The 14,906-nt window shown below is 51.4% G+C and overlaps 1 protein-coding gene, 2 non-coding genes and 1 pseudogene across 3 annotated transcripts; all 4 read left to right on the forward strand.

Annotated features, from left to right (window-relative positions):
* Nucleotides 1-761: 761 nt before the first annotated feature.
* Nucleotides 762-14,906, forward strand: part of LOC119623530 (zinc finger protein 839-like) — a 38,289-nt pseudogene continuing 24,144 nt past the window's right edge.
* On the forward strand, nucleotides 3,805-9,101 carry LOC140710849 (uncharacterized). Its single transcript, XM_073013553.1, has 2 exons — nucleotides 3,805-3,870; nucleotides 7,876-9,101. The coding sequence occupies exons 1-2, from the start codon at nucleotides 3,805-3,807 to the stop codon at nucleotides 8,413-8,415; spliced, it is 606 nt and encodes a 201-aa protein (XP_072869654.1). The 3' UTR covers nucleotides 8,416-9,101.
* TRNAI-GAU (transfer RNA isoleucine (anticodon GAU)) lies at nucleotides 13,655-13,728 on the forward strand. Its single transcript has one exon. It is a non-coding gene; the product is annotated as a tRNA-Ile (tRNA).
* On the forward strand, nucleotides 14,477-14,550 carry TRNAI-GAU (transfer RNA isoleucine (anticodon GAU)). Its single transcript has one exon. It is a non-coding gene; the product is annotated as a tRNA-Ile (tRNA).

Raw genomic sequence — 14,906 nt, forward strand, 5'->3', positions numbered from 1 at the left:
TTTTTTTTTTGATACAGGGTCTGTCACCCAAGCTAGAAGGCTGGAGTGCAGTGGTGCAATTATAGCTCACTGCAGCCTCAAACTGCTGAGCTCAAGTGATCCTCCCAGCTCAGCCTCTGGAGTTGCTGAGATTACAGGCATTAGCCACTGCACTAGGCTGCCTTCTTTTTATATACAAATTATTTAGTGCCTGAAATTATTTTATCCCAGTGCTCCAAAAGGCCTGCCATGTGCCCCTCAATTCATCAGTTTTTCTAACTCCCACACTTTTTGTTCATTCATTCCTGCTCTTTCTTCCTGGATGGCTCCGCCTAGCATCTTTTGAACCCCATCTCCAACATGAACTGTTTGCCTACAGAACCTGGTGAATGGCCGTCACCCTGGCCACCAACTGCACTTCTCTCCTCCACTGGATCTCCTAATTTTCTGCATCCACATCTTACTTGTTCTCAGTTTGCGCCATCCTTTTTCTGAAGAACATCTTGTAGTAGCTGTCTAAGAAAAGGTGTTAACAAAAAGAGTCAAACTCTGTAAAATATTTGAAGAAATTTATTCTGAGCCAAATACGAGTGACCATGGCCCATGACACAGCCCTCAGGAGGTCCTGAGAACATGTGTCCAAGGTGGTTGGGGTGCAGCTTGGTTTTATACATTTTAGGGAGGCATGAGACAGCAATCAAATACATTTGAGAAATACATTGGTTTGGTCCAGAAAGGAGACAAGTAGAAGTGGTGCGCCGGGCCGGGGGCAGGGGCGAGGGATGTGGGTGAAGCGGGGGTTCCAGGCTGTGGGTGAATTTAAACATTTTCTGGTTGAGTTTATCTAAAGATCTGGGATAACAGAAAGGAATGTCTGGGCTGTGATAAGAGGTGGTGGAGACCAAAGTTTTACCATGCAGATGAAGCTTTTAGCTAGCAGGCTTCAAAGACAAGAGAGAATAGGTTGTAAAATGTTTTCTCCCTCCTGAGTAGCCGGGTGTGGACCTGTGCGCCTCTGCGCCTAAGAGGGTCGGGGCGGTCGGTCGCGGTCAGAGGTCGTCCTGGGTACCACCCAAGGGGCGCCTCGGGCGCGGAGGGGGCGTGAGCACCTCCCCAGCGCCGCGCCTGCTCACGACGGCGGGGCACGCCCAGGTCTCCGGCTCCTGGGCTGGGTCGCGGCAGGGGCGGAGCGGGTGCGAAGGCGACGCCCCCAGCCCCTAGGCCTCTCCCAGGCGGCTTCCGCTCGCCTCTTCAACGCGCCCGCGGCTACCGAGCTGGAGGAGGCAGCGGGCGCGAGACTGGGAATGCGCAGGATTCCCGCCTCGCTCTACAAGCCCGGGCCGCGGCCTCCGCCTTCCCCGCCGCCCGCTGGCGCTCCGTGCCCGCCCCCCGAGGCCTGCGCCTGCTCCCACATGGGGCCGTTGCTGCTCGTGCCGAGCGCCGCACCGCCATTGTCCCCGCCGCGCCGTCAGCCGCGCCGGGCCGCGGGCGCCACGGAAGGCGCCTCGGCGTCTTGGGGGCTCCGGGCCGCGTGGGCCGAGTCCTGGCCTCCACAAGCCGCATGGCGCGCATAGGGAGCCTCAGTTGATGCCGCCGCGCCGCCCTCCTAGGCTGCATCCCCAGAAGCCCGGCTCCCCTAGCCCTCCGGCCCGGCTCGGTGCCCTGAACCTGAGTGCGTCCCTATGGAGGCGCCCGGGCTGGCCCAGGCGGCGGTGGCGGAGGAGACCCCCGACTGGGCGCCCGCGCTCTGCCCCAGCCCCGAGGCGCGGTCGCCGGAGCCGCCTGCCTACCGCCTGCAGGACTTTACACGCTGTTCACCGTGGGTGAGTGAGTGCGCGCGGGGACTCGGCCCATAGGGGTGCGCGGCGCGGCCGGGAAGCTGTCGTAGGACAAAGGGCTCCGGGTGCCGGCCTCCTGGGGAGGGCCCTGCCCCGCCGCTCCGGCTCGGGATCCCAGCGCGGGGCTGCCCCTGTGCCCTGGGTCTCCCTGGGGGGCGCTTGGGAAGTGGAGCGCACCCCCCAGCCCCGGCGAGTACCCCTGCCCGACCGGGTGCCTTCCCTGGAACGCCGACGGCTCCTCTCGCAGACCACCCTCCACCCCCAGCACACACAGCACTCTGGGACCTGGGCCGTCCGACGTCACCAGATTTCCTGTGGGTCTCCTCGCCTGGGCTACCTCGTGCGCCCTCCCAGGCAGCGGCCCCAGGGACACGGGTGCGGGATCCGAAGATCCCTGCGGGCCTCCCCCAGGCCAGCCTCCCCGAGTGCCCAGCGGCAGGGTCCTCGGCGGGAAATGTACAGATTCCTCCAGAGGCTGCAGGAGCAGCTGGGCTCCGGGGGATAGGTGTTCCGTGGCTTTGTGGGGATGAAGACGGCGGAGTTGGGTACGCATCCTAACATGTCCTGACACCGCCTGTGCTCTTTGTCTTGTGCGTCTGAAATGGGTAATTCTTGTATTGGACGCTTTATCCGTGTCCTTTGTCCTCCGTCTTTGAACTTAATCCCGAATGGGCAGCTTGACAGGTTTCGAGTTCTCGGTGCGCTGGGATCTGGACACGCGCTGGCTTATGGGGCAGCCCTGAGTGGGTCAGAATATCCCAACCGGACATGGGCGCTGGATTTAAACAGTTGTCAGTGGTCAGCCTGTGCCTTCTTAGGGCGGGGGCGGTGTTGCTGGAACAGGACTTCTTAGACCCTCTAACTCCTGTTTGTCCTCTCCTTCTGGACAAGAGGAAGCTGGGCTGGGAAGCCCAATGGCGCAGGGTCATAGTTTCTGGCTTAGGAAGACCAGCGGGCATAGCCCAGGAACCTTCAGGCCTGCTGAGGAAGAGGAGACTCTGCTTCCTTCAGTGACCTCTTTGGCACCTAGGCCTTGAGGAAGGGGTCGCGAGGAAACTCTGATTTTGGAAGGATAGTGGGAAGAGTGCCCTCTCTTTTTCTCCTCTCCCTCCCTTCCTCCTTCTGTCTCATTCTGTCTCCCTCTGTGTGTTTCTCTTTTTGTCTTTCTCTCCCTCTTTCTGTGTCTCTGTGCATTACTCTCTGTATTAGTCGTTTTTATGCTGCTGATAAAGACATACCCTAGACTTGGAAGAAAAGGAGGTTGAGGCCGGGCTCGGTGGCTCAAGCCTGTAATCCCAGCACTTTGGGAGGCCGAGACGGGCGGATCACGAGGTCAGGAGATCGAGACCATCCTGGCGAACACGGTGAAACCCCGTCTCTACTAAAAAATACAAAAAAACTAGCCGGGCGAGGTGGCGGGCGCCTGTAGTCCCAGCTGCTTGGGAGGCTGAGGCAGAAGAATGGCATAAACCCGGGAGGCGGAGCTTGCAGTGAGCTGAGATCCGGCCACTGCACTCCAGCCTGGGCGACAGAGCCAGACTCTGTCTCAAAAAAAAAAAAAAAAAAAAAAAAAAAAAAGAGAAAAGGAGGTTGAATTTCTTTTTTTTTTTTTTTTTTTTTTTTTGAGACGGAGTCTTGCTGCTGTCACCCAGGCTGAAGTGCAGTGGCATGATCTAGGCTCACTGCAACCTCCACCTCCCGGGTTCAAGCAATTCTCCTACCTCAGCCTCCTGAGTAGCTGGGATTACAGGTGCGTGCCCCAACGCCTGGCTAATTTTTGTACTGTTGGTAGAGACGGGGTTTCACCATGTTGGCCAGGCTGGTCTGGAACTCCTGACCTCAGGTGATCCACCCGCCTCATCCTCCCAAAGTGTTGACGTTACAGGCATAAGCCACCACGCTGGGCCAGGAGGTTTAATTTGACTTACAGTTGCACATGGCTGGGTAAGTCCCATAATCATGGCGGAGGGCGAAGGGTACTTCTTACATGGCAGCAGCAACAGAGAATGAGGAGGAAGTAACAGCGGAAACCCCTGAAAACCCATCAGATCTCGTGAGACTTATTCACTATCATGAGAATAACACGGGAAAGACTGGCCCCTATGATTCAATTACCTCCCCCTGAGTCCCTCCCACAACACGTGGGTATTCTGGGAGATACAACTCAAGTTGACATTTCAGTGGGGACACAGCCAAACCATATAATTCCACCCCGGCCCCTCCAAATCTCATGTCCTCACATTTCAAAACCAATTGTGCCTTCCCAACAGTCCCACTAAAGACTTAACTCATTTCAGCATTAACCCAAAAGTCCACAGTCAGACAAGGCAAGTCCCTTCCACCTATGAGCCTGTAAAATCAAAAGCAAGCCAGTTACTTCTTAGATACAATAGGGATACAGGTATTGGGTCAATACAGCCGTTCCAAATGGGAGAAATAGGCCAAAACAAAGGGGTTACAGGGCCCGTGCAAGTCCAAAGTCCAGCAGGGCAGTCAGATCTTAAAGCTCCAAAATGATCTCCTTTGACTCCAGGTCTCAAATCAGGTGCAAGAGGTGGATTCCTATGGTCTTGGGCAGCTCCGCCCCTGTGGTTTTGCAGGTTACAACCTCCCTCCCAGCTGCTTTCATGGGCTGACATTGAGTGTCTGTTGTGTTTCCAGGCCTACGGTGCAAGCTGTTGGTGGATCTACTTTTCTGGGATTTGGAAGACAGTGGCCCTCTTCTCACAGCTCTATTAGGCAGTGCCCCAGTAGGGACTCTGTGTGGGGCCTCCGACCCCACATTTCCCTTTTGCACTGCGCTAGCAGAGGTTCTCCATGAGGGCCTCGCCCCGCCACAGACTTTTGCCTGGACATCCAGGCATTTCCATACATCTTCTGAAATCTAGGCAGAGGTTCTCAAACCTCAGTTCTTGACTTCTGTGCATCTGCAGGCTCAACACCACATGGAAGCTACCCAGACTTGGGGCTTCCACCCTCTGAAGCCACAGCCCGAGCTCTACATTGGCTCCTTTCAGTCACAGATGGAGCAGCTGGGACACAGGGCACCAAGTTCCTAGGCTGTACACAGCGTAGAGACCCTGGGCCTAGCCCACAAAACCACTTTTTCCTCCTGGACCTCTGGGCCTGTGATGGGAGGGGCTGCTGTGAAGGTCTGTGACAGGGCCTGGAGATATTTACCCCATGGTCTTGGGGAGTGACATTAGGCTCTTTGCTACTTATGCAAATTTCTGCAGCTGGCTTGAATTTGTCCCCAGAAAATAGATTTTTATTTTCTACTGCATCATCAGGCTGCACATTTTCTGAACTTTTATGCTCTGTATCCCTTTTAAAACAGAATACTTTCAACAGCACCCAAGGCACATTTTGAATACTTTGCTGCTTAGAAATTTCTTCCGCTAGATATCCTAAGTCATCTCTCTCAAGTTCAAAGTTCCACAAATCTCTAGGGCAGAGGCAAACTGCCGCCAGTGTCTTTGCTAAAACATAACAAGAGTCACCTTTGCTCTAGTTCCCAAGCGGTTGCTCATCTCTATCTGAGACCACCTCAGCCTGGACCTTATTGTCATATCGCTATCAGCGTTTTGGCCAAATCCATTCAGTAAGTCTCTAGGAAGTTCCAAACATTCCCACATTTTCCTGCGTTATTCTAAGCCCTCCAAACTGTTCCAACCTCTCTGCCTATTACCTGTTTCCAAAGTCACTGCCACATTGTTGGGTATCTTTTCAGCGATGCCCCACTCCCAGTACCAATTAACTGTATTAGTCTGTTTTTATGCTGCTGCTACAAAAAAGACTGGGAAGAAAAGGAGGTTTAATTTGACTTACAGTTCCACATGGCTGAGGAAGTCTCGTAATCATGGCAGCGGGTGAAAGGCACTTCTTACATGGTGACAGCATGAGAGAATGAGGAGAAAGCAAAAGCGGAAACCCCTGATAAACCCATCAGATCTCATAAGACTTACTATCACCAGAATAGCACATGAAAGACTGGCCACCATGATTCAATTACCTATCCTGGACCCCTCTCACAGCACGAGGGATTCTGGGAGATACAATTCAAGTTAAGATTTCAGTGGGGACATGGCCAAACCGTATCATTTTCTGTTTCTCTATTTCTGTCTTTCCCTGTCTCTATTTTTTTTTCTTTTCTTTCTTTATTGTTATTATTTTTTTGATACGGAGTCTTGCTCTTGTTGCCCAGGCTGGAGTGCAATGCGCGATCTTGGCTCACTGCAACCTCTGCCTCCTGAGTTCAAGCAGTTCTTCCACCTCAGCCTCCTGAGTTGCTGGGATTACAGGCGCCTGCCAGCATGCCCATTTAATTTTTGGACTTTCAGTAGGCTTTCGCCATGTTGTCCAGGCTGGTCTTCAACTCCTAACCTCAGATGATCTGCCTGCCTTGGCCTCCCAAAGTGCTGGGATTACAGGTGTTAGCCACCGTGTTCAGCCTCCCCGGTCTCTATTTCTTCCTGTCTTGTTTTTGAAACGGTGTCTGGCACTGTTGCCCAGGCTGGAGTGCAGTGGCGTGATCTTGGCTCACTGCATCCTCTGCCTCCCATATTCAAGCAATTCTCCTGCAATTCTCCTGCCTCAGCCTCCCAAGTAGCTGGGAATACAGGCGCCTGCCACCAGGCAGCTAATTTTTTTTGTATTTTTACTACAGACAGGGTTTCACCATATTGGCCAAGCTGTTCTCAAACTTTTGACCTTGTGATCTGTCGACCTCAGCCTCCCAAACCGCTGGGATTTCAGGCATGAGCCACCGTGCTGGTCCTAAGGTGGTTGCTAACGTGGTGTGGTGGACTTGGTTCCCGCATCAGCCACACACATAGCCTTTTTTTTTTTTTTTTTTTTTTTTAATTCCATGAGCTCTTTATGCAACTATTTGTGAAAATGCGCCCGCAGCCCAGGCTAAGAACATGGTTAAGCACAATATACTAGTTCACTGCAGGACTTACCACCCTGAGTGGTGATGACTGATTTGTAACCACAATGGCCAGCACAGTGCCTGAATACACACTGAATGTTTGGGATATGTGAAAGCACCCTGTGTACACACAATACATCCTTTCTCAGTAGGTTTACTTCCTGGGCCACACAGCTTTCAGCTGCTGGGGGACTTGGAACTACAGCATGGTCTCCCAAGTCCAGAGGGTGTAGCATAGCACCTGAAGCCACAGGTCCTACATGGCATCTGTAAAATTCCGTCTCATTTCAGTGCTGCGTTTGTAAATAAAATTAGTCTCATCCCAAAACTGCCAAAAGAAGAGAGCTTTTTCCACTAGAAGCGATGCATTAGAGAATAGAATCGGCCATCTTCACTCCTGAGTTTTTTTGACTTCACTCGTGCTTTTAGCTGCCTGGGGTGGTTGTATCCAGTTGATCATCAAGAGTGGACAGTTGTCTTGCGAAGGTTTAGGAAGACGTGTATGATTCTGCCCAAATGCCACTCTCTCTAGAGGTGTGACCTTGGGTAACTCGACCTTCTTGGACCTTGGTCTGGGTCAGAAGGCTGCAAGATGCCATCCCAGGACAGCCATCTGCGGATCCTCTGCTCTGTGCCGGCCACCGTGCTGCGTTGCTTAGCTCGCAGCAGTGCTTCTGTGCCAGCATTTTGCCAGGTGGAAAACAAGCTCAGGGAGGTTGAGTGGCTTTGCCCAAGGTCCCTCAGGTGTGGCTGCTCTCCAGAGCCCTTGTTCTCCCCAGCACACCCTGCTGAATGTGACCACAGCTTTTTGGGTTTGGAATAGAGTCAAAAAATGACATATTTTTCATAAAGTAAAAGCAAACTTAGTCAAGGTTAGGCAGCACGATGGGACTTATTCTGTAGCTAATCTGATGGAGATGATATCAATTCTACCTCCAATAATGTACCTTTGTAGCATATTCTGCTAATCCTTTTTCAGCCCCAGCTGTGTCATGGAGGCGACGAAGGCAAACTGGATGTGTACTTTGCCCCTCAGTAGCTTATGAACTAACAGGAGATAAAGCACGACCCAGATGCCTTCTAATCAAGGCCAGAAAGCTAAAGATAGTGATGAAGAACTAAATGTAGTTAGAGGAAGGGAGATTGTTTCTGGTTGAGGCGATCAGAAGCAGCTTTGTTGAAGAAGTGGTATTGGAACTAGATTTGAAGGGTGAGTCTGAGTTGAAAATGCAGAAGAGGAGAGACAGGTTCTGGGGCAGGTGGTGGGGTGCATTTCAACAACCACAGCAGAAGGCCCAGTGGTCTGCTGTGGATCAGAAGCACGGACCAGTGTACACACTTGGGTCAGATGGAGGCCCGTGTCTCTCCCCATCCTCCCTCTTCCCACCCCCTAGAAATGTCCAGTTCCATCCAACATGCCTGCCCCTTTTCATGCATCCATGCATTTACCTGTTTTTCTTTATACTCAGAATGCCCTACCTGGCAACAATTCCCAGCCTTCAAAATGCCTCTCAGAGATCACTGCTTCTGGGCAGCGCACCACCTCTGGGCCACTCTGCCTCTTTATTGCACCTGTTGTACCATGATGACATTTTTCCTGGCTGCCTCACCTGTCTGCATTCCGTAGGGAACCTTGTCTGCCTTCAGAATCGTCAGTGGAGCTTTTGAAAGGCAGATGGGGTCTCCGCCCCCGGAGATCTGATTCAGCAGGTCTGCGAGGACTAAGGCATGGCAGGGAAACTTCCCACCATCTCAAGGGTGAGACTAGGTCTTGGCTGGTGTATATGTATTTATCCAGAAATATTTAGTAAACGTTCGCTGAATGAAATAAACACACAAGAAAGCACGAAGCATAATACCCACAGGGTAAGCCAGTCAGGATAGAGGATGAATATTAGGCCAGCTTTGCTGCTGTGGTTATCCTAAAACAATAGGGTTTAGGTTGTCTGTGTGTGTGTATATGTATTTTGTTGTTGTTTTGGGGTTTTGTTGAGACAAAGTCTTGCTTTCTCACCCAGGCCGAACTGATCACAGCTCACGGCAGCGTCGAACTCCCAGGCACAAACGATCCTCCGGCCTTAGCCTCCAGAGTACCTGGGGCTACAGTCATGCACCATTATGCCTGACTAATTTTTAAATGTTTTGTGGAGACAGGGTCTCGCTATGTTTCCCAGGCCGCCCTGAACTCCTGGCCACAAGCAATCCTCCCGTCTCAGCATCCCAAAGCACTGGGATTACAGGTGTGATCTACTGTCTCTGGCCCATAGAGAAATATTTTATGTTACTGGTAGTAAAATGAAAATGAAACAGTGTGACTGGTAGATGAAACAGATACAGTTTTTTTGTTTTGTTTTGTTTTTAAGACAAGTCTTACTCTGAGGCCCAGGCTGGAGTACAGTGGCGGGACCTCAACTCACTGCAACTTCCACCTCCCAGGTTCAAGTGATTCTCCTGCCTCAGCCTCCTGAGTTGCTGGGGTTACAGGTGAGCACTGCCACACCCAGCTAATTTGTATGAGTGTGTATGTTTTGTTTTGTTTTTTTAGTAGAGATGGGGTTTCACCATGTTATCCAGACTGGTCTCGAACTCTTGACCTCAAATGATCCACCCACCTCGGCCTCCCAAAGTGCTGGGATCACAGGCGTGAGCCACCGTGTCCGTCCTCCCCCTGTCTCTATTTCTTCTGTCTATATGTCTCTCCCTCTTTCTCTCTTTGGATCTCTCTCCCTGTCTCTATTTCTCTCTCTTTGTTCCTCTTTCTCTGTCTCTCCTCCCTTCCTCCTTCTATTTTGAAGTCTCTCCCTTCCTGTCTCTGTCTCTTCATCTCTCTCTCCTTACCCACTCCCTTCTCTCTCTCTTCCTTCTTCTCTTCATCCCCCCTGGAAAACTGTCCTGGGCTAATCATATCACAAACCCTACCCCTTGGAACCTTCCAGAAGGACTCTGGATGAAGGGACACTGCTTGGTTCATTTTCCTCCGTGAAGAATGGCTTTAAATCCCTACCATTCATAGTTGTACCTTTTCATTTTGTTTGCTCGCTGGTTTTTTTTTTCCCCCCTTTCTATTATTATTTTTTAATAGGGTTGGGTCTTGCTGTGTTGCCCAGGCTGGTCCCAAACTCCTGGCCCCAAGCAATCCTACTACATCGACCTCTCAAAGTGCTGGGATTGCAGGTGTGAGCCACTGTGCTTGGCCCCAAAACTGACTTAAACACTTTACTCCTTGTCCATCTTCCTCACATGTTTCAGCAAAATGTCTCTTTCATTTTGTCTCTTTTTCCAGCCTCCCAAAGTGCTGGGATTGCAGGCGTGAGCCACCATGCTTGGCCCCAAAGCTGACTTTTCTTTTTTTTTTTTTTTTTTTGAGGCAGAGTCTCGCTCTGTCGCCCAGGCTGGAGTGCAGTGGCCAGATCTCAGCTCACTGCAAGCTCCGCCTTCCAGGTTCACGCCATTCTCCTGCCTCAGCCTCCCGAGTAGCTGGGACTACAGGCGCTCGCCATCACGCCCGGCTAGTTTTTTGTATTTTTTAGTGGAGACGGGGTTTCACCGTGTTAACCAGGATGGTCTCGATCTCTTGACCTCGTGATCCGCCCGTCTCGGCCTCCCAAAGTGCTGGGATTACAGGCTTGAGCCACCGCGCCCGGCCGACTTTTCTTAAAATACATTATCTGAGGGGCAGATCTGACCTAAACACTTTACCCCTTGTCTTCTGCATCTGTTTAAGCAAAATGGTCTCTTTTCCACTGCTCATCAATTGCTGGGGTCTTTCCTGCAGCATTAAAATTAAAAAGACACTCCTTTTTTAGAAGAAGACTGTCAGGTTCAGGGTCAGGTTGAGGTCAGAGGGGAGTGGGTGGATAGCTGAAGGAACACTCAGGGCCGTTGGCAGATGAAGTATGTTTTATTCAGCAGCTCTCTTACACTAGCTTTCTCATCAGCAGCTCTCTCACACTGTGTCTGTCTTGGCTGTCTGCTTCAGCTCTATGGCTTCTGTCGTTCCACGCACAGCTGCATGGCTGAGTTTCCCTACAGGGTCAGCCGCATGACTCTGGGCACAAGCTGTGCTGTGTTCTGGCTCCCCCATGTCCCTCTGCAAGGTGGGCAGTTCTGGCTGTATCTCTCTCTTTCTCTGGGTGTGCCTCCATATGCCCAGTGTCAGCAGGACAGTCATACCTTTTGCAAACAATAGTGGCTCTGAGCCAGGTGATGAGCCTTCCCATGTTATGGCTACATAGCTGTGATTATGTAACAAGTGGAGTTATGCACTTGCACACCAAACTCGCCGAGTCATGCAGGATGTTTACCTTGCCCTATCCTTGACCAAAGCACATCTGTGTACCTTACACTCTGTCTTCTGCATCTGTTTCTGCAAAATGTCTCTTTCTTTTATCTTTTTTTTGCTGATCATTAATTGCTGGAGTCTTTCCTGCATTAAAATGTAAAAGACACACCTTTTTCAGAGGAAGACACTGTTGTGGACACTTTTCATGGAGAAATGTAGTATTTGTGGACTTTTTTGGCTCTTTGCCAATTAAAGCTTTAAAGCAGAGTGATACATGGAATCACTGAGCCCATGACCATTTTACAGAGGCATTTTTGCAAGCCCTATGGGGTTCAAGTCCCGGTGAACAGCCCACCACAGGTCAGACTTGGACATGAGGACTGCTCCCAACAGGAAGAGGTCAGATACAGCACAGATACTCTTTTAGTATAAATATGGCCCAAATATGGCATGGGACATACACTAAAACAATGCTTCATTGTTTTTCTGCAATTAAATTTTAACTTGACATCTTGATCTCTATTTGCTAAATTTGGCAGACCTGTTAGGGCTGGTCCAAAAGGGGAGAGTGTGAACAGAGAAATGACTTGATCTGCCGGGTTTAAACGCATGACTCTTACCTATTGGAGGCCTGCTATGCCAGAGAGTGTGCTAGGCTCTGAATGTTCATTCAGCTGTAAGCAAAATGGAAAGGATGTCTGCACCCCCACCAGTACACTGAGAGGGCTGCACCCCTTTGGCCTGCTCGTCCATCCATTCTTGTCCTTTGCACACAGTACATGTCCCAGACTTCAGGAAACGTGCCCAGCCTCCCAGCACAACACCTAAACTTCTCCCTTCACTGTAATACCTGCCTGCTTTGCTGTGCGGTGAGCTCCATGAGGATAGGGATTAGGTTTCTTTGACTCACAGCTAATTGGGGGCCAGGGCACTGCCAGGCTGAATGGGTATGTCTTGACTGAGTGTACATTTTTCTTGACCGAGTGTCCTCTAGCCTCGCTCGTGGTAGGTTGACTGGCCTAATATCCTTTATATAAAAACTTGAAATCAGGTAGATTCAGTTTCTGCTGCTTGTGACAGGGAACCCTGATGATACATCAGTCCAAGCAGTTTAGTGGAATAATCAGGGCAGAATGTACAGTGTTAGAAAGCTAGTGGTCCCTTCTTGTGTTCCTGGAGTGGGAGGGCCACAGCAGCATACTATAGTCAGGCCCTCTAAGAGACCAGCATGCCCCTGGGACATACAGTCTGGGTAGTGGACACAGTGGTGGTTTGTCTTCTCAGCATTTTCTCTGTCTCTCTCTATATATTTTTGCATACAGATACTATGCTTTTACGGTGGGTACTGTCGTTGTCCACCCAGCAGCAGTTGCAACCTTTCTACCTTATACCATGTGATTCATTCATGTTGTCAGTTTACAAGTGAGAGCAAAATGAATACATTTTCCAATACTGAAAGAAAAGACGAAAAATGAAAGGAGAGATAGTTATAGTTTGTCCACTCAAAACACTCAGGAATCATTTAAAATGACATTTGAAATTATTTAGGCATATGCTTAATGATAGACTACTAAGTGCAAAAGGGAAGACAAAATACACTGTTTCAAGCAAGGCCTCGGATTCCATCAGTTTATTAATTTATTCCGGAGTGCTGGGATTACAGGCATGAGCCACTGCTCCCAGCCCAAGGATTCCATGTATATATATTGAAATACACGTGGACAGTGAAAGAAAAAAAAAAAAATCAACCAGAAGGAAGTCAAGACCCCTGCAGCCATTATTTTTTGGGCGATAGGGAGTTCGGTGGTTCTTCTGGCCTTTGGTTTTCTGTGTTTTCTGAGCTTGATTTAACCATGCTAAAAGACTCATGATACACGATGTTGCCAGGCCGCAGGATTTTCAGAGTTAAAAACAGCATTGAATTGGAATGTTTGAAAACCTCACTGCAGAGCCAAACCTCCCATGTGCAATTTGCATTTTCCCTGTGAAAGCGCGCGGTTCCCTGTAGGAAGCCGCCTCCCTTCTCCTTGAAGTCTCCTAGGTGTCAGTTTCTGCATCCACCCAATGGGGATGACAGTGAGGAAGTCAAAAGTCATAGCTGGGGCCACGCGGGAGGCAGCCAGTGGCGTGGGGTCTGTAAGGAGTCAGTCGCGGGCCGGCGCGAACATGCAGCCCTTTTAGACGCTCGGGCAGCACTAGGTGGTCGGGTGGTCGGTTAGCTCAGTTGGTGGACACGTGGTGCTGATAACGCCATGGTGGTGGGCTTGATCCACGCATCGGCCCTAGTCCCAGGTTTTTGTTTGTTTGTTTGTTTCTTGTTTTTTCCCATGAACTGTTTATGCAACTCTTTTTCAAAATGTGCTTTTCAGGTTCTGTAAGCCCCGTGAGGGCAGGAGCGACTTGCGGAATTTCTTGGACTCGGCCTATAGGTTGTCGAGGACAGCCTGGCAGGGAAGAGCGGGAGGCACCCGGCCATCGCTGGGACGATGGCTCCTCACCAGAGTACCCGCAGCTCCAGGAAAGTGGGAGGCAGCCAGAGGCGCGCGGGCTTGGCAAGGAATCGCTTGTGGACGGGCGCGAACGTGGAGCCCTTTTATAAGCTCCAACGGAACCGTGGTGTCATGTGGTCGGTTAGCTCAGTTGGTAAGAGCGTGGTGCTGATAACGCCAAGGTCGCGGGCTCGATTCCCGCACCGGCCATAATTCTAGCTTTTTTTTTTCTCGCCACCACCCCGCAAGGAACTCTTTATATAACTGAAAAATACGCCTTTCAAGTACTGTGAGCGGCGTGCAGGTGGGAGTGAATTGCGGGATCTCTCCGTCTCCGCCCAGGGGTTGTCGAGGGCAGCCTGGCAGGGAAGAGCGGGAGGAACCCCGTCAGCGCTGGGGTCTTGGCTCCTCACCAGAGTCCCCAACTCGAGGAAAGCCGGAGGCAGCCAGCTACGCTCTGGCTTCACAAGGAATCGCTGGTGGACGGGCGCGGACGTGGAGCCCTCTTATATGCTCCAGCGGCATTATGGCGTCAGGAGGTCGGTTAGCTCAGTTTGTAAGAGCGTGGTGCTGATAAGGCCAAGGTCACGGGCTTGATTCCCGTACCAGCCATGGTCTTAAGTTTTTTTTGTTTTTTTTTCCCCCCCGCTGCCACCCCGCAAAGAACTCTTTATATAACTGTTTGTGGAAAATACGCCTTTCAAGTATTGTGAGCGGCGTGCAGGTGGGAGCGAATTGTGGGATCTCTCCGTCTCCGCCCATTGGTTGTCGAGGGCAGCCTGGCAGGGAAAAGCAGGAGGAACCCTGTCAGCGCTGGGGCTGTGGCTCCTCACCAGAGTCCCCAACTCGGGGAAAGCGGGAGGCAGCCAGCTGCGCGCTGGCTTCGCAAGGAATCGCTCGTGGACGGGCGCGAACGTGGAGCCCTTTTATACGCTCCAGCGGCACTGTGGTGTCAGGAGGTCGGTTAGCTCAGTTGGTAAGAGTGTGGTGCTGATAACGTCAAGGTCGCGGGCTCGATTCCCGCACCGGCCACTGTCTTGTCTTGGCCTTTTTTTTCCGCCGCCACCCCACAAGGAACTCTTTATACAACCGTTTGTGAAAAACGCCCTTTCAGGTACTGTGAGCAGCCTCTGGGTAGGAGCGAATTGCGGGATCTCTTGGACTCCCCGCCCAGAGGTTGTGGAGAGCAGCCTGCTGGGGAGAGCGGGAGGTACCGGGCATGTGCTGGGGCGGTGGCCCCCCCACCCGAGTCGCTGCACCATCCGCCACCTGCAGGGCACTCAGGACATCCAAAGCCATCCATATCTCTGGCCCTCAGTCCCCACCCCCTGCCGTCCCCGCGGTTCCTGAGGCTGTGGAATCGCCCAGTGAAGACAGGTGCTCCCATA

This window comes from Chlorocebus sabaeus, chromosome X (assembly GCF_047675955.1).
Source record: "Chlorocebus sabaeus isolate Y175 chromosome X, mChlSab1.0.hap1, whole genome shotgun sequence".
NCBI lineage: Eukaryota > Metazoa > Chordata > Mammalia > Primates > Cercopithecidae > Chlorocebus > Chlorocebus sabaeus.

Coding starts and splice junctions, on each gene's coding strand:
- LOC140710849 (XM_073013553.1), top strand. CDS start 3,805: ATGGCAGCAGCAACAGAGAATGAGGAGGAAGTAACAGCGGAAACCCCT. Junction 3,871..7,875: donor CTGAAAACCCATCAGATCTC/GTGAGACTTATT, acceptor AACTAAATGTAG/TTAGAGGAAGGGAGATTGTT.